The sequence below is a fragment of the Chiloscyllium plagiosum genome, unplaced genomic scaffold (assembly GCF_037043375.1).
Source record: "Chiloscyllium plagiosum isolate Xiang-an unplaced genomic scaffold, Cpla_swu_hap1 HiC_scaffold_17, whole genome shotgun sequence".
NCBI lineage: Eukaryota > Metazoa > Chordata > Chondrichthyes > Orectolobiformes > Hemiscylliidae > Chiloscyllium > Chiloscyllium plagiosum.
The window spans coordinates 40,691,247-40,712,953 of record NW_028270155.1 but is presented as its reverse complement, the minus strand read 5'-3'; the positions used below and the strand labels follow the sequence as shown (position 1 = coordinate 40,712,953).

Sequence of the window (21,707 nt, the reverse complement as noted above, 5' to 3'; positions counted from 1 at the left end):
CTCAAAATATCCCCAGACCTCAAGCTTTTAGGAAGAAAAACACACAAATCACACAAGACAGCATTTAACAATGAATTAGGATGCATACAAACCAGAAGACAACATTTAGTTCAGGGACTATGGACACTCAAATAATTCACATTCAAACAGAAAAGATCCATTACCTCAATCAAACACAAAACCTGTCTCCTCCCTTCTCTCCTACAACTTGTGAATACTTTCTTCCAATCTCAGTTTTTAACTTTATGTTTACCTTTTACTCATAGTGAGAGTGAAATGTGCAAATTGTTTTAACATCCAAAGATTTACATCCCAGGACCAGCAGATATAGTACACAATTATGAAAGGCAGTTTGTCTCCATATATCTCCCTGTGACAAATGCCCATTGCTTGGAGAATTTCTCTTTTAATTTTCCATCACCTTCCTATGTTTTCTGCCGAAGTGAAGCAACATAGTCCCCTCTCATAGAACATAGAACATAGAAGAATACAGCGCAGTACAGGCCCTTCGGCCCTCGATGTTGCGCCGATCCAAGCCCACCTAACCTACACTAGCCCACTATCCTCCATATGCCTATCCAATGCCCGCTTAAATGCCCATAATGAGGGAGAGTCCACCACTGCTACTGGCAGGGCATTCCATGAACTCACGACACGCTGAGTAAAGAACCTACCCCTAACATCTGTCCTATACCTACCCCCCCTTAATTTAAAGCTATGCCCCCTTGTAATAGCTGACTCCATACGTGGAAAAAAATTCTCACTGTCGACCCTATCTAAACCCCTAATCATCTTGTACACCTCTATCAAGTCACCCCTAAACCTTCTTTTCTCCAATGAAAACAACCCCAAGTGCCTCAGCCTTTCCTCATACAATCTTCCTACCATACCAGGCAACATCCTGGTAAATCTCCTCTGCACCCATTCCAGTGCCTCCACATCCTTCCTATAGTATGGCGACCAAAACTGCACACAATACTCCAAATGTGGTCGCACCAGAGTCTTATACAACTGCAACATGACCTCAGGACTCCGGAACTCAATTCCTCTACCAATAAAAGCCAGTATGCCATATGCCTTCTTCACCGCACTATTTACCTGGGTGGCAACTTTCAAAGATCTGTGTACATGGACACCAAGATCCCTCTGCTCATCCACTCTCCTCCTCATATTTCTGTGAACATGGGTTTTGCCTTTCCCGATTCCAACACTCATTTTGTTAATTCTACATGGGCTCAGAGAATTAGAAGCCAGGCTTTACCTTTCTTGTCTTCTCCAGTTAATTCCATGTCTGCCATTCCCTTGGGGAGGTGGGACCAATAATACTGGCCCAGCCAGCATTACTTTGGCCATCTTTGTTCCTTCATTAACTAATTTACATGTTTTGTTAATTCGGTCTGAGCTCTAAGTGCTACCAATAAGGACGTATTATCTTTGTCTTTCTTTTCCTTTTTGCCATCACTCCCTTTGTGTGGTGGGTGTGGTACATAAGATTCAATTAGTTTTAATCATTCAGTGAAATAGTTTGTTATGTTTTCCTGCATGGAGTCATGTGAAGGATCCCTCCAGTCCCCAGTCTTCTGTGGCCATCTTTCGTTGTCCATTTGTTTTGTGGGATTAGCAGGTTAGCAAGTGGGCAGATCTCAGGGGTCTCCAATCCCCTCTTCAGGCATGACATGGATCCTGCCTGTGCAATCCCATGTTGGGACATTCACCATATCACACTAATCTATCCATTTCAGTGAAGGTTAAAAATCACACACCACCAGGTTATAGTCCAACAGGTTTATTTGAAACCATTAGCTCTTTCATCAGGTGGTTGTCATGTGGAAAGCTAGTGCTTGCAAATAAGCCTGTTGGACTATAACCTGGTGTTGTGTGATTTTTAACTTTGTCTGCCCCATTCTGGCATCTCCAAGTCATTCCAGTGAAGTCCTACTATGCAGATGATTTGATTTGATTTGACTTTAATAATTGTTGTCATATATACCAAGATGCAGTGAAAAAATATTGTTTTGCGTGCTGACGAGACAAGCACATAATACATCAAGGTAATAGAACAGAATATGGAATATCATGTTACAGCTACAGAGAATGTGCAGAGAAAGATCAACTCTAATATATGAGAGGCCAGTTCATAAGTCTGATAATAGCAGGAAGAAGCTGTTCTTAAATCTGTAAGTACATATTTTCAAACTTTTGTACCTTCTTCCCAATGAAGAAGTGGGGAGAAGAGAGCATAATGAGGAGAGTCTTTGATTATATTGGCTGCTTTCCCGAGGCAGTAGGAAGTGTAGACGGAGTCAATGGAAAGAAGGCTAGTTTCTTTGTTGGACTGGGCTGCATTCACAACTCTTGTAGTTTCTCACAGTTTTGGTCAGAGTAGTTGCCATTCCAAGTTGTGATGCATCAAGATAGGATACTTTCTATGGTACATCTATAAAAATTGTGGACAGGTTGAATTTCCTTAGCCTTCTGAGGAAGTCTTTCTTGACTGTAGATTTGACATGGATGAACCAGGATGGATCATTAGTGACCACCTTCAGAGGTCCTTCTATCCTCTCCTTAGATCATGAATTGGAAATTCTTCCAGTTTATTTAACCTTCCCAAGAGGTTGCTCACCTTGCCTCTACATCAAGACATCTCAAAGTGGCCCATTACCATCTTGAAATCGCAGTACTTCCTACTCTGCTACTAACCACCCTTTGATACTGAGTGGACCCCTTCTGTTTTTAATGGTTCACATATGACACCATGAATGGCCCAGGGTTACAGGCTACCACCAATACAGGATACTCGCATATCTGGTTCCTTTGTCCATCAGTGGTCCATACTTCACGTACTTTGCTCACAACAAGGGTTGGAATAACTAAATGAATCACTTAACACTCAGGTCTACTTCAACCATCAGAGTGATTACTGTTTTACATTGTTGGCAAGAAAGCATCTAAGCAGTCCAGGGTGTTCTCCACTAAACAAAGGGCAACATATACATTGTATACATTTGCTTTAGCCCGTCTTTGACTGTTACAAACCAATCGTATTTTAGTTACTAAATGATTACTTACACATCCAGTCAGGTTAATCATGTGATTGCATGATCTGTTCATGGACAGCTTTAGGTCATCCCATGATCTCATGCTGTTTATACGTAGAATTTTCAGGTAAACAATGTTGTTTTCATTATTGCTGATGTGAAATATGACCACCTTCAGAGGTCCTTCTATCCTCTCCTTAGATCATGAATTGGAAATTCTTCCAGTTTACTTAACCTTCCAAGAGGTTGCTCACCTTGCCTCTACATCAAGACATCTCAAAGTGCCCCCCCCCCCCCACCCCCAAAAGCCTGTATACTCAAAACTCCATTTTGGGTCAGTAACCTGTGGCTATGATTACTTGGGAATCTTAAATGATGTGGCTCAAACTCTTCTCTTCTACTCAAATGATCAATACCAGACTTTGAACCAACCTGATATGGAGGCTTCTGTCAACACTTCTCAATAACATCCTTTATCACACTGTATCTGTGGAAACAGCACTTGTATCTTTGCTTCTTACTCAACACGACTATCTTGTATAGATTTCAACTTGGAAAGATCTTGTACATCTCAGTCTCATAACATTAAACATCAGACAATAGAAATTGCTATTTCAGCTAAAAATTATCCCCAGCCATTTTATGCCACCTGAGGATCACTTTCAGCCATGGGCAGCCCTAACACCATGGGTAAACACAGAATATTTAATACATAATCTCATATAAATATCAAAATGTATTATTAAAGTAAGGATTGACAACCAGGCCTTAATCTTTGAGTTTTACTATGCTACATGATCATACAACTTGAAAGGAAATAATACGATTAATACACAGCTCATTCAGATTATATCTTTACAACAGTACAGACTAAATTGCTTGGATATCAATTTAAAGATTAAAGTAAATATTGGAATAGCATTTTTGTTATTGAAATTATTTCAACAGTTTGCAAAAAAAATCTAAAGGACCAGATAATCTATATTTCAATCGCTCTGTCGTTATGGTCATGTCCTCTACCACTGAGGCATTACACTCTGGAATTCCCTCCCCACATCTGTCTGTCTCATTACTCCTCTCTCCTCCTTTAAGGTGTTGCTTAACATCTACCTCTTTCACCAAGCTTTTAGCCATCCGTCCGAATATGTCCTGATGTGGTTCAGTATTGAATTTTGTTTATTCATGCTCCAGAGAATTTCAACTTGCTACTTGAGTACAAAACTGGCATTGATAGTTAGCGCCTGTCCAATTGACATTTCTATAACGGATGTCCAGAACCAGTATTACACTGAAACAGCAACTTAACAAATCCACTTCCATATTTCACATCAGCAATAATGAAAACAACATTGTTTACCTGAAAATTCTATGTATAACTTGTGTAGTATTGACCTAGTGCAAGTTCTGAAGCCTTGAGATTAACAGATTATTGAATCCAAGAATAGATTTATTGGTCACCCAATCCAACCTATCTCCCTCTGAACTGATTGCATTCCATGTGCTTAGATCCAACCCTGATTTGGTTATTAATCTTGTGGATAAGGGTGGTGCTGTTGTAGTCTGGTGGACTGACCTCTACACTGCAGAAGTTGAGAGCCAGCTCTCAGATACCTCCTCCTATCTTCCTCTGAACCATGATCCCACCGTGGCAAATCAGGTCATTGTATCAACTACAGTAACTGACCTCATTTCATCTGGTGATCCTCCCCCCACTGCCTCCAAGCCCCATATGGCTCGCTTCTACCTCTTTCTGAAAATCTCTTTCTGCTTGTTCCTGCCCCATAGAACCCATCTCTTCCTACCATGACTTAGTCTTTTCTCCCCTGGTTCAGTCCCTGCCCAGGTACATCTGTGATTCCTCTGACCCTTTACACCAGTTTCGGAATTTCCAGGTTACAAGTTCCGGCTACTTCCTCTTTACCATGGATGTGCAATCATTTACATGTCCACCCCCCACCAGGATGGTCCCTGGGCTCTTCACTTCTTCCTGGGGCAAAGGCTTAAACTGTCCCATACCCTCCTCTGCTTGTCTTTTAACTCCTTTCATTTTCTTCAGGTCAGAGGAGTGGCCATGGATACTCACATGGGCCCCACTTATGCCTGTCTCTTCATGGGATGGGGGGAATCATTCCTTATTCCAGACCTATTCTGACCCCTACCCACAATTCTTTCTCTGATATATTGATAATAACATCAGTGCTGCTTCCCTCTTTCGACCAGAATTGGAAAAGTTCATCGATTTTGCTTCACTTTCACCTGGTCTACCTTTGACCTCTTGCCTCCCTTCCTCGACACCTGTTTCCATTTCTGGAGATACACTGGCCACTAATATCCATTATAAACCCACCAACTCCCACAGCTTTCTGGACTGTACATCCTTGGACTCTGTTTACTATAAAGACTCCATTCCATTCTCCCAGTTCTTCTGTCTCTGTCGTATATGTTCTAATAAGGCCAACTTTGACAAGGGATCCTCTGAAATGTCCACCTTTTTCCTCAATCGAAGATTCCCCAGCTCAGTTGTAGACAAGGCCCTCAACTGAGTCCAACCCATCTCCCACACTTCCACCCTCACCCATTCTCCTCTCTCTTGCAACAGAGATAGGATTCCCCTTGTCCTTACCTACCATCCCACAGTATCCACATCCAGAAGATCATCAGCCACTATTTCCACCAACTCCAGCGGGATGCCAACACCAGACACATATTCCCCTCCTCTCCCTTATCCACCTTCCGCAGGGACTGTTCCCTCTGGGATGCACTGGTCCACTCTTCCTTCACTCCCATATCCCCGCGGCACCTTGCCCTGCAACCTTCAAAGGTGTAACACCTGTCCATTTACCTCCTCCATCCTTAGTATCCAAGGGCCCAAACATACTTTCCAGGTGAAGCATCAGTTTACCTACACTTCTCACAATCCAGTCTACTGCATTCGCTGCTCACAATGTGGTCTCCTCTATATTGGGGAAATGAAGCGTGGATTTGGTGAATGCTTCATGGAACATCTCCATTCTGCCCGCAAAAAAGACCCTGAGCTTCCAGTTGCCTGCCACTTTAACGCACCACCCTGTTCCCTGGCCAACATCTCTGTTTCAGGCTTGCTGCAGTGCTCTAGCAAAGCCCAGTGTAAGCTGAAAGAACAGCACCTCATTTTCCGCTTGGGTACCCTGCACCCTTCCAGACTCAATATGAAGGTCAATCATTTTAGGGTCTGAACTCCCCCATGTCCTAGCCCCTACCCCACACACCAGGCCTTGTGATCCCATAGTCTGCCATTACACACTACCTATTGTTAGCCACTAACAGTCTCCATTAGCAGCTATTCACCGCCCCCCCCCCCCCCCCCCACCCCACCCTCCCCCGTCCCAGCGAGACCATTGCCAACTCCTTTCTCTGTCTGACTGTTCTCCTCTCACTTCAGGCTTTATCCCAACCTATCATTTACTCTTTATCCTCTTCCTCCACCTTAATGTCTGCATATAAACCGACATTTTCCGAACTACCATCTGTTCTGAGGAAGGGTCACAAAACCTGAAATGTTAACTTTGACTTCCCTTCACAGATGTTGCCAGACCTGCTGAGCTTTCCCAGCAACTTCTGTTTATGAGTTATGGTTTCCACCCGTGCCCTCTTATGCTTCTCTAATCCTTTTCAAAATCAACCAAGAAACATGTGGTAAAAGACCAGGTACTAATTGTTAAACTGTTTTATTTCACAGCAAAAGAGAGTCCATGGTAATATTTTTGATGAGTCACCTCGTACAATCAATTATTTACTTCCATGTGATAATACAAAATAATGAAAAGCTATATGCCCCCAGTAGTCAGTAGATCTTTTTGTTGGCTTAAATTGGGGTGCAAATTGGAGTTGGAATCTTGCCAACTCCAATACTGAGTTTGGTGGGGTACCTAATCCAGCTGATTAAGTCCATAGTGGGTAGATAACTAATGCCCACTTAAGGGCTTCACCTCCTCCCCACTGTTACCATCAGCACCGGTATGCACTGATGGGTGAATGAGAATGTTCACCGTGCAGGGGTCTTGTCAAGCAGCTGCTGGGAGGTTGTTCAGTCAGTGCCTGATTGAGGGTCCCAACATTGGGGCAGTTGGTGGGTGGGGAAGGGGAGGAGGGGTGCCTCCTGAGAGCCACCTTCCTGCTTTTGCTGCTGACCCCCATCTCAGACACCCAACATCCCACTTCGATTCCTATCCCGTGACAGCCAACCGCACACAAAAATCCTCCCATCCATCCTTCAGCTCTGGCCTGAGATCCAATAATGATCTAAGACTTTGCTGGGCATTGTGCCAGCAGCAGGCATCACCTCTTTAGTCCTCGATCCCTGGCAACACTAGCTTTCCAAGTGCCTGATTGAAGCAAAATGCAGTTAACCTTCCCAGGAACAGGTAGCATCCGAGGAGCAGCAAAATCAACGTTTCGGGCAAAAGCCCTTCATCAGGAATAAAGTCAGAGAGCCTGAAGTGTGGAGAGATAAGCTAGAGGAGGGTGGGGTGGGCAGAAAGTAGCATGGAGTAAATGACCTGGGAGTTGCAGTGGGAGAGGGACTCCCTGAGATTCTTGTAGAGAGAGGAGGAAAACTTCTTCAAGGCAGGCATCCTTGCAAGAGGATTCGCAGTAGGGTTAAAATCAATTAGGTAAAAACCCACCCCCACCCTCCTCTAGCTTATTTCTCCACGCTTCAGGCTCTCTGCCTTTATTCCTGACGAAGGGCTTTTGCCCGAAACGTCGATTTTGCTGCTCCTTGGATGCTGCCTGAACTGCTGTGCTCTTCCAGCACCATTAATCCAAAATCTGGTTTCCAGCATCTGCAGTCATTGTCTTTACCTCGTTGATTTTAACCCTACTGCGAATCCTCTTGCAAGGATGCCTGCCTTGAAGAAGTTTTCCTCCTCTCTCTACAAGAATCTCAGGGAGTCCCTCTCCCACTGTAACTCCCAGGTCATTTACTCCATGCTACTTTCTGCCCACCCCCACCCTCCTCTAGCTTATCTCTCCACGCTTCAGGCTCTCTGCCTTTATTCCTGATGAAGGGCTTTTGCTGCTCCTCGGATGCTGCCTGAACTGCTGTGCTCTTCCAGCACCACTAATCCAAAATCTGATTTCCAGCATCTGCAGTCATTGTTTTTACCTAGTTTTTTTCCCAGAAACAGGCAATGTGGCACTCTCATCAGTTGGCAGCTGACACCTTCGTTGTTTCCTCAAAATTATGATCTGGGTCCCATTTGTCACTTTATTGACATAAAATAGGCACAAGGAGAGACAGTTTTGAGGTCCAATGTCTCACATCCAGTCCAAAGATGTGTAGTTCAGATGGATTGGCTAAGCTAAATTGCCCATAGTGTCCAGCGAAAGGAAGGCTAGATGGATTAGTCATGGTAAATGTGAGGTTACGGGCATGGGGGCGATTTGGGTTGGCTCTGGGTGGGATTCACTTTGGATGATCGCTGTAGACTCGATGGGCCGAATGGCCTCTGTCTGCACTGTAGTGGTTTGGAATAGAATCTTAGAAACCCTATAATGCAGAAGCAGGCTATTCAGCCTATCAAGTCCTCACTGACCCTCCGAAGAGTATCCCACCCAGACCCACACCTGTATTTCCCGTGGCTAATCAACCTAGTCTGCCATCCCTGAACAATATGGGCAATTTAGCACGGCCAATCCACCTAACCTGCACATCTTTGGACTGTGGGAGGAAACCAGAGCACTCAGAGGAAACCCATGCAAACATGGTGAGAATGTGCAAATTCCACACAGTCACCTGAGATTGAAATCAAATCTGGGCCCCTGGTGCTGTGAGGCAGCAGTGCTAACCACTGAGCCACCATATCGCTCTGTTCTATGATTCTGTGATCCAAAGGATTTGACCATAAGAAAGTTGAACTGATATTCCGGAGTTGAAGGGGTTGGCTTATGAGGAGAGACTGAGTAGACTGAGATTATATTTATTGGAATTTAGAAGAACGAGAGGGGGGATTTTATAGAAATTTATAAAGTTATGAAGGGAATAGAGAAGATAGATGATGTTTCCACTGGTGGGTGAAACTAGGACAAGAGGGTACAGCCTCAAAATTAGGGGGAGCAGATTTAGGACTGAATTGAGAAGGAACTTCTTTATCCAGAGGGTTGTGAATCTATGGAATTCCCTGTCCAGTGAAGTAGTTGAAGCTTCCTCAGTGAATGTTTTTAAAGCTACGATAGATTATTTTTTGAACAGTAAAGGAATTAAGGGTTATGGTGAGAGAGTGGAGAAGTGGAGCTGTGGCTGTGAAAAGATTAGCCATGATCCTATTGAATGGTGGAGTTTAGATTAGAATGGTGCTGGAAAAGCACAGCAGTTCAGGCAGCAACCGAGGAGCAGGAAAATCGACTTTTCGGGCAAAAGACCTTCATCAGGAATACAGGCAGAAAGCCTGAAGGGTTGAGATATAGGTGAGAGGAGGGTGAGGGTGAGGGTGGGGAGAAAGTAGCAGACAGTACAATAGGTGAGTGGGGGAGGGGATGAAGGTGATAGTTTGGGGGCGGGGGGAGGGTGGAGTGGATAGGTGGAAAAGAAGATATTGGATTAGTGGTGCTGGAAGAGCACAGCAGTTCAGGCAGCATCTGAGGAGCAGCAAAATCGACGTTACGGGCATAAGCCCTTCATCAGGAATAAAGGCAGAGAGCCTGAAGCGTGGAGAGATAAGCTAGAGGACAGTGGGGGTGGGGAGAAAGTAGCATAGAGTACAATAGGTGAGTGGGGAAGGGGATGAAGGTGATAGGTCAGGGAGGATGGTGGAGTGGATAGGTGGAAAAGAAGATAGGCAGGTAGGTCAAGTCATGGGGACAGTGCTGAGCTGGAACGTTTGGAACTGGGGTGAGGTGGGGAAGGGGAAATGAGGAAACTGTTGAAGTTCACATTGATGCCCTGGGGTTGAAGTGTTCTGAGGCGGAAGATGAGGCGTTCTTCCTCCAGGCGTCTGGTGGTGAGGGAGCGGCGGTGAAGGAGGCCCAGGACCTCCATGTCCTCGGCACAGTGGGAGGAGGAGTTGAAATGTTGGGCCACAGGGCGGTGTGGTTGATTGGTGCGGGTGTCCCAGAGATGTTACCTAAAGCACTCTGCGCGAAGGTGTCCAGTCTCCCCAGTGTAGAGGAGACCACATCGGGAGCAACGGATACAGTAAATGATATTGGTAGATGTGCAGGTAAAACTTTGATGGATGCGGAAGGCTCCTTTAGGGCCTTGGATGGAGGTGAGGGAGGAGATGTGGGCGCAGGTTTTGCAATTCCTGCGGTGGCAGGGAAGGTGCCAGGATGGGAGGGTGGTTTGTAGGGGGGCATGGACCTGACCAGGTAGACACGGAGGGAACGGTCTTTGCGGAAGGCGGAAAGGGGTGGGGAGGGAAATATATCCCTGGTGGTGGGGTCCGTTTGGAGGTGGCGGAAATGTCGGCGGATGATTTGGTTTATGCGAAGGTTGGTAGGGTGGAAGGTAAGCATTGGGGCGTTCTGTCCTTGTTACGGTTGGAGGGGTGTGGTCTGAGGGCGGAGGTGCGGGATGTGGACGAGATGCGTTAGAGGGCATCTTTAACCATGTGGGAAGGGAAATTGCGGTCTCTAAAGAAGGAGGCCATCTGGTGTGCTCTGTGGTGGAACAGGTTCTCCTGGGAGCAGATACGGCGAAGGCGGAGGATTTGGGAATACGGGATGGCATTTTTGCAAGAGGTAGGGTGGGAAGAGGTGTAATCCAGGTAGCTGTGGGTGGTGGGTTTGTAAAAAATGTCGGTGTTAAGTCGGTCGTCATTAATGGAGATGGAGAGGTCCAGGAATGGGAGGGAGGTGTCAGAGATGGTCCAGGTAAATATAAGTTCAGGGTGGAATGTGTTGGTGAAGTTGATAAATTGCTCAACCGCCTCGCGGGAGCACGAGGTGGCGCCAATGCAGTCATCAATGTAGCGGAGGAAGAGGTGGGGAGTGGTGGCGGTGTAATTACGGAAGATGGATTGTTCTACGTAGCCAACAAAGAGACAGGCATAGCTGGGGCCCATACGGGTGCCCATGGCTATTGAATGGTGGAGCAGGTTCAAACGGTCAGATGGCCTATTCCTGCTCTTATTCCTTATGTGCCTATGTTCTTATGTTGTGCTGTTTTTAGGCATCCTTAAACACCATCTAAAATAATCATGACACCCTTTTCATTCAAACAAAATTCACCCAATTAACATTAAATTTATTTTAATAGCAAGAGTTAATAACATTTTTGAAGGAAGTACTTTTCAAGAGTTCCTGAGTCCAATAATACGATGGAGATGAACTAATATTAATATACACACCTGAAATGGCGTAGTTAAAAACAATAGTACTTCTGTCATGCACCCTGACTTGCCAGCAACACACAATTATTATTGACAGTCAGGAATGAAAAGATTGTTTGGATTAAACAGGATCCCTCCAAACATCTGAATTTTAATTATGGTGAAACTAATTTTGTTTTCCTTTCTATGATCCATTTATTCTCCCATTTCCTATTCTAACAGTATTGACTCCTCAGTTCAGGGTCACTTTGCAAATAATTGACATTCTTCGGCATTTTATTGAAGTTTTCACATGAAGCTGTGTTTGGTGGATTAGTCAAACGTGGAGACGTCACAGACTGGAAATTTTCTCCAATTTATTAAAAAAAAATTAAATGCAGCCTGTACAGATAAACACAGTGCAATACCATGAGGGAAAGTAATTCCAACAATTCTAAGGCAGAATCTTGATGAAGTCATTTTCATTCTGAGTAGCAGCTTATACCAATCCCTGACACAGTAGATTTCCTTGCACTCAGTGGTATTTAAGCAGGAACCGTTGGAAGCATCAGCATCAGAGAAAGCAACAGTTAAGAATTTCAGTTGTAAAAATAGAGCAGGAGCAGAACCCTGTGCTTATTAGGGAAGAGCTTTATTTTCAGTAATTTCCTGCAGTAGTAAGCCTGAAGGCAGTCTAGGCAATTTGGTTTAACAGATGAATAGGTACCTGAGGTAGTAAAGATTAAATAACCTTCTACCAACGATCTCTGTGAAGGTCAGGCTGAGGAGCTGTTGGTTTTGATAATAAGAACCTGAAGCAATTTCTCTAACAACAAAAAACAAATAGGAAGACAGAAATCTTCAATTAGTGTGCATAACATATATCCTGTATACACGCGAATGCATCCAATCAAAATTACAACATCAGACAGAAGCAAAAATGTTTTCCAGCTCTCATCTTTTAATTTCACGTTGCAGAACATTCATGAAGATACTGCACCATTTCTCTTTTCTAATTGGATGTACTGTTACTGTTTAGAATGGAAAATATTGATAAGAAAGATGGTTGGCACATAGGAGCGCAAATTACTTGTTAAGGAAGAGTTTTCCTGTTTAGTATGTGCATGCAGTTAAAGGAAATTGTCATTCACCTCAATCTATTTATTCAAAGGTTATGTCTATCATACATTATTTATTATAGTGAAAAGAAACAAGCTTTTCACAAAAATAAGAACACTTTTTATTGAAAATAATCCAAGTTATATAGTTCTGACCTATCGCATGTGATAAAAGAACCCACTGTAGTGATGGGTCACATCCATGGTATACTCAAGGAGTTATGTGAAGACAGTCTCTAAAGCTGCAGCTGTCTCCATTTCGATACATATTTGACTTTCTACATTACAGCTGTGACTTGACTTCAAAAGTATGTGACTGTAAAGTGCCTTGGAATATCCTGAGGTTGTGAAAGGTTCAATGTGAATCCATCTATTCTATCTGCTTTTGTTCTTTTCCTTTGCTTGTATCAAAATAGCATTGCAAGGGAAAACAAAGAAGGATTACTTTATATGATGCATAGGCCGGAAAGGACATCTAAAACCTATAAATATGTCAATGAATTTTAATTAATGTTCTGTTCACATGATCTTAAAATAGCACTAGTATAATGACATTCCATAGTATAACTCTGGCCAAACAAAACCAGATCATTTCTTTGCCAAAATTCTTTATCATCTAAATTCACTCATATTAGTGTAAATTCTGTTAAAAGCCGAGCACTTTACATCTGAAATGATTTATTTAGAATATTTTGGCAATAAAAGCAACACATTTCACGTGTCTTAGACACAGGGTGCGTGTAGCATTATGGTTTCATAACAAACTTCATTTTTGTACATTGATTGCAATGATTGTGAAATGTCATTAATGACTGTTCAAAGTGAAGTGCTGTACAAATGATATTTCATTTTGCCTGCAGGTTTTGAATCCCTTTCTGCAACTCACCCTTTCCTATTTATCTCGCTGCTGATCTTACAGAGGCTCTGCACATATTAGTAAACCTTGACTGATTCCTCCAAAGTAACCTTTCTCAATCAAACAAAGAAAATGTGCAGTGGAGAGACAAAAAAAAAGACTATGAAGAGTGAAGAATTTTAAAAAAACTGCTTAGATCAGACTGCGTTTCAAACATTGCAAAGGAAGCACCGGAAGACAGGAGAGGGAAAAATGTTTATCTGAGAATGACCTTCAAACATTTTCAGCAGTCAAATATTGCACATTCTAAATGTTCTCAATGTGGTAAATTAATTTCCCAACAAACATAATGTAAAGCCTTGCTGTATGTAGCATGGCAATTGGATTATTTGTAACAAATTCCACCTTCTTGTTTCCTGCTCAACTCATTCCATCACCACCTTGACATTCTAAACTGACCATACAGGATCAGTAACCTAACAAAACTTTAGATTGATCTCTTTGTTCATTCTTGTTTTATTTTATGGTATTTAGATTTTTGATTCGCTTTGAGAATTTTACGTAAATACAACACATCCCATCATAAATATATTTAGCATCAACAATATTTATTTTTAATAAAGATGGAAATTAAGGTAAGACATTCATTTATAAACTGTATTGATATATTGCTGAAAATAAGTTGGAATAAAGAATTTTCAAATAATGTCTTCAAATACCTGAATTGCTGAGCCTCTCAATCTTAGCACAAAAATAACCAATTCATTAAATTTGTTTTCTTTAAAGATATTGGTCCAGTGTCACAAATGCTTGCATCTGGTGATGTCTCTGTATTAAATTCACTTGGTAAATCGACATCCAGTTCAACAGAAATACAGGAAGAGCTGGAAAAACTGAACAGATCTGGCAGCATCTGTGGAGAGAGAAAAACAGTTAATGCCTTGATACAAAAATGACACTCCTTTAGACAAAATGAAATGGAAATGTAATGGGATTTATACTATTGAACAAGGAGGAGGGCCTGGAAGAACAAAAAAATCCAGAATATTTTACAAGGTGGGAAAGATGAAACAACAAAGATATCACGAAAGGAAAGCAAACAGAGTTGTAACCTTGATAGTAAAGAAACTATCATTTAGGCATAAATTTTCAAAATGATAGAGGGAATCTCTGGTTTAGACAAAATGATACTGGAACTCTGATGTAGGAGGCGTCACCCCCAGAACCCAAACCAACCATTTTTGGTGGGAGTGGGTTAGAGACAAGGGATGGCTTGTACCTTGCAAATCTGTGGTAAATGGAAACTGCTGCAGATGTAAAAGTACAACTGTTTTCCAACAAATCAATTTTCATTTGTAGAATTTCCAAGCTTGATACTTCACTGTGATTTGGACAAGCGAAGTAGATAGGCAAAAGCATGGCAGCTACTGTTTGATGTGGATAAATATGAGATTATCCATTTTGGTAGCAATATGAAGAAGGCAGACTATTGTCTTAATGGCTATAATTGAGAGGGGAGAATGTGCAACAAAACCTGGGTGTCCTTGTACAGCAGCCACTGAGGGTAAGCAGACAGGTGCAGGAGGCAGTAAAGAAGTTGGTTAGTTGGCATTTGCAGCAAGAGGATTTGAGTGCAGTAGCAGGAATGTCTTGCTGCATTAGATGGCAAGTGAGTCCGCACCAGGAATATTGTGTGCAATTTTGTTCTCCTTATCTGAAGAAGGATATTCCTGCTATGGAGTGAGTGAACAGCAAAGGGTTACCAAACTGATTACTGGGATAGTAAGACTGACGTATGAAGAGAAGTGAATTGATTAGGATTATTTGATGGAGTTTTGAAGATTTGGTGATGGGGTGGGGAGCGGATTCTCACAAGGGCAAAACATTGTATGATTTTCAGAAGGAGTTTGCTAATGCATTTGGGCTCAATGGATCAAAAAACATGGAGGGAGCATGGGAACAAGGTATTGAGTTGAATGATCAGCCATGATGATAATGAATTGTGGAGCACCCAATGACATACACCTGCCCCTATGTTTCTCAAACATAACTTGTGAGTTTTACACTTTTCAGGAGAAGTTCTGAACTTACCAGATTAATTTTCATTCATGAAAAAGACCGGAGACTCATTTAGAAAAGCAAAGGTGCCCTGTGAGAGAAGTAAGATGCACTTTCACAGAGGTTGTGTCCTTTGGGAGAGTTCAACTGCCTGTTGAAATTGTTAAATGTGAACATTAATGTACATGATAGGTTGATAAACATATTTCACCTGTCAAGTTCATTGGACCCATCAAGCTGTCCAGATACATTATTCTTCTGCCATTTTGATTTTAAAATAAAGTTTTCAGGTCAAAAAATATTGTTTGCTAATTCACCATGCCTATTGACATAAACCTGAGGGATATCATTATAGGGTTGCTTGAGTGATTTCACAACCTGTCACTACGTTAGTTAGTCTACAGTTTGATTGACAGCTCTAACTTGTAATAAACTTTGTTGTGAGGCTATGAATATTATCTTTATTTTTATAAGGGATTTAATTGAAGAAATTTAAATGCAGTAAACAGATTTTTACTAATAAAAGATGTAAAAACAACATGGTTATTGTAGTGGATGATTTTAACTTGCCCAATATTGACTGAGACACCCTTACTGCCAGGGGCTTAGATGGGGCAGAATTTGTTAGGTGCATCTAGGATGGTTTCTTGAAACAATCGGTAAATATTCCAACTAGTGAAGGGCCCATATTTGGGGTGGCACGGTGGCACAGTGGTTAGCACTGCTACCTCACAGCACCAGGGTCTGAGGTTCGATTCCAGCCTTGGGCGACTGTCTGTGTGGAGTTTGCACATTCTTCCTGTGTCTGCATGGGTTTCCTCCCACAATCCAAAGATGTGCAAGCCGGGTGAATTGGCCATATTAAATTGCCCAAGTGTTAGGTACATCATTCAGAGGGGAGTGGGTTACTCTTTAGAGGGTCGTGTGGACTGGTTGGGCTGAACAGCCTGTTTCCACACTGTAGGGAATCTTAAAAAACATTAGGCAGCATATTAGGGAATGAGTCCAGTCAGCTGATCTAACTTTCAATGGGGGAGCATTTTAGGAACAGTGATCATAATTCTCTAAGTTTTAAGATAGTTATGGATAAGGATAAGACTGCTCGCCAAATAAAAGTGCTAAATTTGGGGAAGGCTAATTACAACAGTATTAGGCAGGAACCTGAGAAATTAGATTGGGGCCAGCTGTTGAGGGTAAGTCCACAGTGAACATATGGGAGTCTTTTAGAGGCCAGTTGATCAGAGTTCAGGACCAGCATGTTCCTGTGAGAATAAAAGGTGAGGATAGGAAGATTCAGAAACCCTGGATGACAAAAGATATTGAAAGCTTAGTCAAAAAGGAAAAGGAAGCATATGTAAAGTTTAGTAAATTAAATCCCTCATGAGGCATATTAAGGAAACAGGAAAGAAGTTAAACAAGGAACATGGAGGTCAAAAAGAGACCATGAAACGTCCTAGGCAAGTAGGATTAAGGAGAATCCCAAGGCATTTTATATGTATGTTAGGAGCGAGAGAGTGGCTAGGGAAATGATATATCCACTCAAGGACAAAAATGAGGGAATTTATGTATGGAGCAAGAAGAAATAACTGAGGTCTTTAATGAATACATAGCATCAGCTTTCATCAAGGACAAGGACATAGATGATGGTAAGGTTATGGAGGGATATGTTAATATCCTAAGGCATAATGATATTAAGAAGGAGGAGGCTGTGGGTGAGATGAAAAATATGAAGATAAATAATGCCCTGAGGCCTGATTAGATCTATCCCAGGATACTGAGAGAGGCAAGGGAGGAGATTGCTTGGGTCTCAACATACATCTTTGTATCCTGTCTATGCACAAGCAAAGCTCCAGAAGACTAGAGAATAGCCAATGTTGTTCCTTGGCTTAAGAAGGTCAATAGTGATAATGCAGGAAATTATAGACCAGTGAACCATTAGTGGTAAGGAAATTGTTGGAAAAGATCCTTAGGAACAGAATTTACTCACATTTGATAAGAATGGATGTACTGGTGATAGTCAGGATGACTTTGTGCAGGGAAAGTCTTGACTCACAAATTTGATTGAGGTTTTTGAGAAAGTAATGAAGATGATTGATGAGAATAGCACAGTGGATGTAGTGTACATGGACTTTACTAAAGCATTTGACAAAGTCCCTCATGTTAGGCTGGTCCAGAAGATTAATTCTCATGGGATCCATGATGAGCTGGTAAGTTGATCACAAAATTGGTTTGTCGTAGAAGACAGAGGGTAGTTGTACATGTTGTTTTTTTAAAGGAGGTCTGTGATCAGTGGCATTCCACAAGGATAATAGCTGGGATCACAATTGTTTGTAATATATATTATCACTGGTCATAGACCTCCAATAAAAAGACCCTCCATAATTACCCTCTGTCTTCTATGACAAGCCAATTTCATGTCCAACTGACTGTGGATCGTATGTGAGTTAATCTTCCAGACCAGCCTAACATGAGGGACTTTGTCAAATGCTTTAGTTAAGTCCATATATATTGCAAACTGGTAGATGCCTGGATCAGGCTGCCAGCTGGTTGGTAGAAGCAGATACAATAACAACTTTTAAGAGGCATTTGGACAGACACATGATCAGCCAGGGAATAGAGGGATATGAACCTTGAGTTGGTAGATGGCATTAGTTTAGAATGGTGTCATTATCAGCACAGACATGGTGGGCCAAGTGGCCTGTTCCTGTCTAGTATGTTCTTTGTTCTGTGTTCTATGTTATATGAGAGAGTTTTTTTTTTAAATAAAGTGAATTCATTGATTGACATTTTGAACTTTATTTTACTTCATCTCAGCATGTTTCCTGAGGTCTGCCCACGATGCATACTTATGAATTGCCATGGTATAAGGGAAAAGAATGTTGAATGGTGGCAAAAAACAAAAAACAAAAAAACTTGTAGCAGAGGAACAGGCCCTTTAGCCCTCCAAGCCTGCACCGATTCAGATCATCTATCTAAACCTGTTGCTTATCTTCTAAGGATCTGTATCCATCTGCTCCATGCCCATTCATGTATCTGTCTGAATATATCTTAAATAACACTTTCATGCCCGCCTCTACCATCTCCATTGGCAATGCATTCCAGGCACCCACCATCTTCTGTGTAAAGACCTTCCCACGCATATTTCCCTTAAACTTTTCCTCTCTCGCCTTGAACTTGTGATCCCTAGTAATTGAGTCCCCCACTCTGGGAAAGACCTTCTTGCTCAAGAGTTGACATAAGTTTGTGCTATGTTGGTATGGGGCTGTAAAAGTCCATGTATATTTCAAACCTAAAGCTATTTATTGTTCTTATTCTTTAGAACTCGTTTTTCAAATAATAATGTCACAAATCTTCATCACAATACTAATCCTGCCCAAATCTACTTTTTGTAACTAAATGAACTATCTAAGGCTATTTTCCTTCCAAAATGAAAGATTAGAGCAATGACTACCTTTTTCTTAAGTGTTATTAATTACATTTGGCATTTAATGTCATATTGAGGGAAGAGTTTTATTAATGTCACATCTCTATTTCATAGATGTATTGATAACTATACAAGCATTTTGAATTACTTAATACTTCTACTAGCAAAAGGTGTATTGTCAATTAACGTCAATCTACGCATCTTTAATTAAAGCTTTATTCCAAGCTTCTTCAAATTCACCAGAGAGCCAAAGAAATTTGACAGCCAGGATAGAACCTGCATATCACTTGGGAAATCATGAAACTATTGATTCAATACATAGGAAAAGATATATCATCAAATGAGGATCTGACTGAGTTACTGTTGTTGACTAGATATTCACTGTATATTATGAACATAATTCTCCACTTTTTGTATGAAAATGGAAGTTTTACACATCACTAGTTCTGAGAGATGAAGATGAACTACACTGAAGACAAACTGTGTTTTAAATTTCATCCAGGTTTAAATGTCACTGCCAGTAGGCCAGAAGTATATTAGTAGAACTAAAGAAATGGGACCAGAAATATGCCATCCATGATTCATACTGTGTCTCTGACATTTATAAAAATCAAAGCTAAGATATTAGCTAACTCAACGTTCCGGCATGACCCATTAAGCCTTGATTTGTTTCAGACATGATTTTCCTATTTTAGTCAAAGTGTAGGAATGGGAATGTTACGTGGTGACTAATACACCACCCCACTGTTGAAACAACTCAACCTATCACAAACTAATCAGCCTATTGAGAGCTAATCTGAATATGTTCCTCAGCCTACCACAGGACTTGACACTGGCATCCCAGGTTGCTGGAAGCTGCAGGACAATCAGAGGTCTCCTCAGGTGATTCAGCAGCAAGAATTTAAGTAATTTGTATTTCAGGGTGGGATCACAAGGAAAGGGAGTTGGAGGCTTGGAGGCAAGAGCAGAAATTGGCTTCTACTAAACCTAATGCAATGAAGGCTAATAAAGCATTTGTCTTCCTAATTGCTTGTTGTGCCCTTGAACAAATAATCTGCTTTTTTATTTTATGATCAACATGGATAATTTCACATTTTGCAACACTATATATCACCTGTACCTATTTTGTCTAATCACTTAAAGATATCCTACAGAAATAGAGGCCAGTTATGTCCTCCCCATAGCTTATCTTCACTCCCAACATCATCATCAATCACGGACAGATTACACTCATTTTCCACACACGATGTATTGATGAAGACAATAAATATCACTGGCCCAAATACTGATTCTTGCAGTACATTACCAGTTACACTCCACCAACCCCCCAAAAATTGGTGTTTTATTTGTTAACCAATCCTCAGTCCAGGCTAATACATTGCTCCCAACTCCAAGATGCAATTCTTGTGAATAGTCTCTTTTGTGATATCTCAATGAATGGCTTCAGGAAAAGTGAACAAAAATTACATTGATCCAGTCTTCCTCATCTTCCCTGCTGGTTACACCCTCAAAAACCTCTGATAGATTTATCAAATATGACTGATATTTCACCAATCTATGTTGAGTCTACTAACTCATATTGGCCCAAATTTTCCAGTTAGCAGTGAAGGGATAGTACTCACCAATGCCCTTAGCAATTGCTGCTACAGAAGATTTGTAGGCTCTTGAGGAAGCAGATCCTAATTTTGAAATCAGTATCATCTGTTCAATCTACCTGGGATCTGTGACATACAGGCACAGGGAACGATGTCAGAAGTGAGAGAAAAGTTAGAATACACACATAATGTTAATTGAGAAGCTTAAATATCATAAAACAATCTTTAAGTATAATTAATATTAGTTTTAGAAGACTTTAAATGTTAAATGTTTCTCTGAGGGTGTGTGACTCCATGCTTGTGAAATTAGCTTTTCAGGACCAGCACTAATTATGACTAGTCTGTATTTGAAAGCTTATACACACAATTAAAGAAAGCTTAACATTTTTATTGTACTTACATCTGGAACAATCCATTAAAAGTTAAAGCTCAATAAATCAATGATCCAATACAGATTACTCATGTGGAGACAGGAACATGCATCCTACGGAGGTACAGGAGGTCACCAACATCAATTTCTGCATTTCTACTATATTGGATTTCTAAGTGCACATGCACAAATGCATAGGCTGCTGTCACCATAATAACACCAAGCAGTGACAGTTTCATCCTCATTACAACTGCAAATTCTGGGCTCTACTGCCATGCCGTTAATAACAGATATTAACAATCTTTCACAACTGTAATCAGGCCAACTGGTCTACAATTTCCTATTCTCTCTCCCCTTCATTTCCTAAACAACAGGGTTACATGAGCAACTTTCCAGGCTGTGGGAGTATTTTAGAATTATTTAGGAGTATGTTATCAAGTAGGTCATATTACAGACTTAATAATCCATGTACAAAGAAGTCATATTGACCTCTAATTGACATTAACTCTGTTTTCTCTCCATAGATGCTGCCAGATCAACTGACATCTTCAGCACCTTTGGCTTTTGTTACATTACTGTAGAAAATTAAACTAATAATCAGAAACAAAAGTTAAAATCACACCACAGCATTTTAGAAATGTAAATACACTTAATTAAATAAATTTGAATAAGAAAACACAGTAATAGTAACTATGAAACTACAAGATTGTCATAAAATTGTATTTGGTTCACCAACGTGCTTTCATGAAAGAAAGCTCCCATTTTTACCTGGCTCATATGTAACTGGTCCTTGTGAATAATCTCATAAGACGTTCAGTTATCCTGCTTCCCTGCTCTTACTCTTTCAATTTTTCAGCCAGCTTTGTGAGCTGAGCAGAAGTATTCCCTAAAGCATTCACCATCCTAGAGCTGTTCTCTCAAGTTTGGGTTTCTCCTGAGCTAGTTCAGCCTTTTCCTCTT

General features: G+C 41.3%; 1 protein-coding gene across 2 annotated transcripts in view; it reads left to right on the top strand.

Annotated features, from left to right (window-relative positions):
• vstm2b (V-set and transmembrane domain containing 2B) overlaps positions 1 to 21,498 on the top strand; it is a 66,988-nt gene extending 45,490 nt beyond the window's left edge. The window contains exon 6 of one of the 2 annotated variants that reach the window (XM_043706888.2): positions 21,272 to 21,498. In XM_043706888.2, coding sequence (XP_043562823.1) covers positions 21,272 to 21,336 — 65 coding nt within the window. In that variant the 3' untranslated portion in view covers positions 21,337 to 21,498. Of the gene's footprint in view, positions 1 to 13,304; positions 14,768 to 21,271 lie in introns of those variants that run through there. The other variant, XM_043706887.2, reaches the window with a different exon arrangement.
• The last annotated feature ends 209 nt before the right edge of the window (positions 21,499 to 21,707 follow it).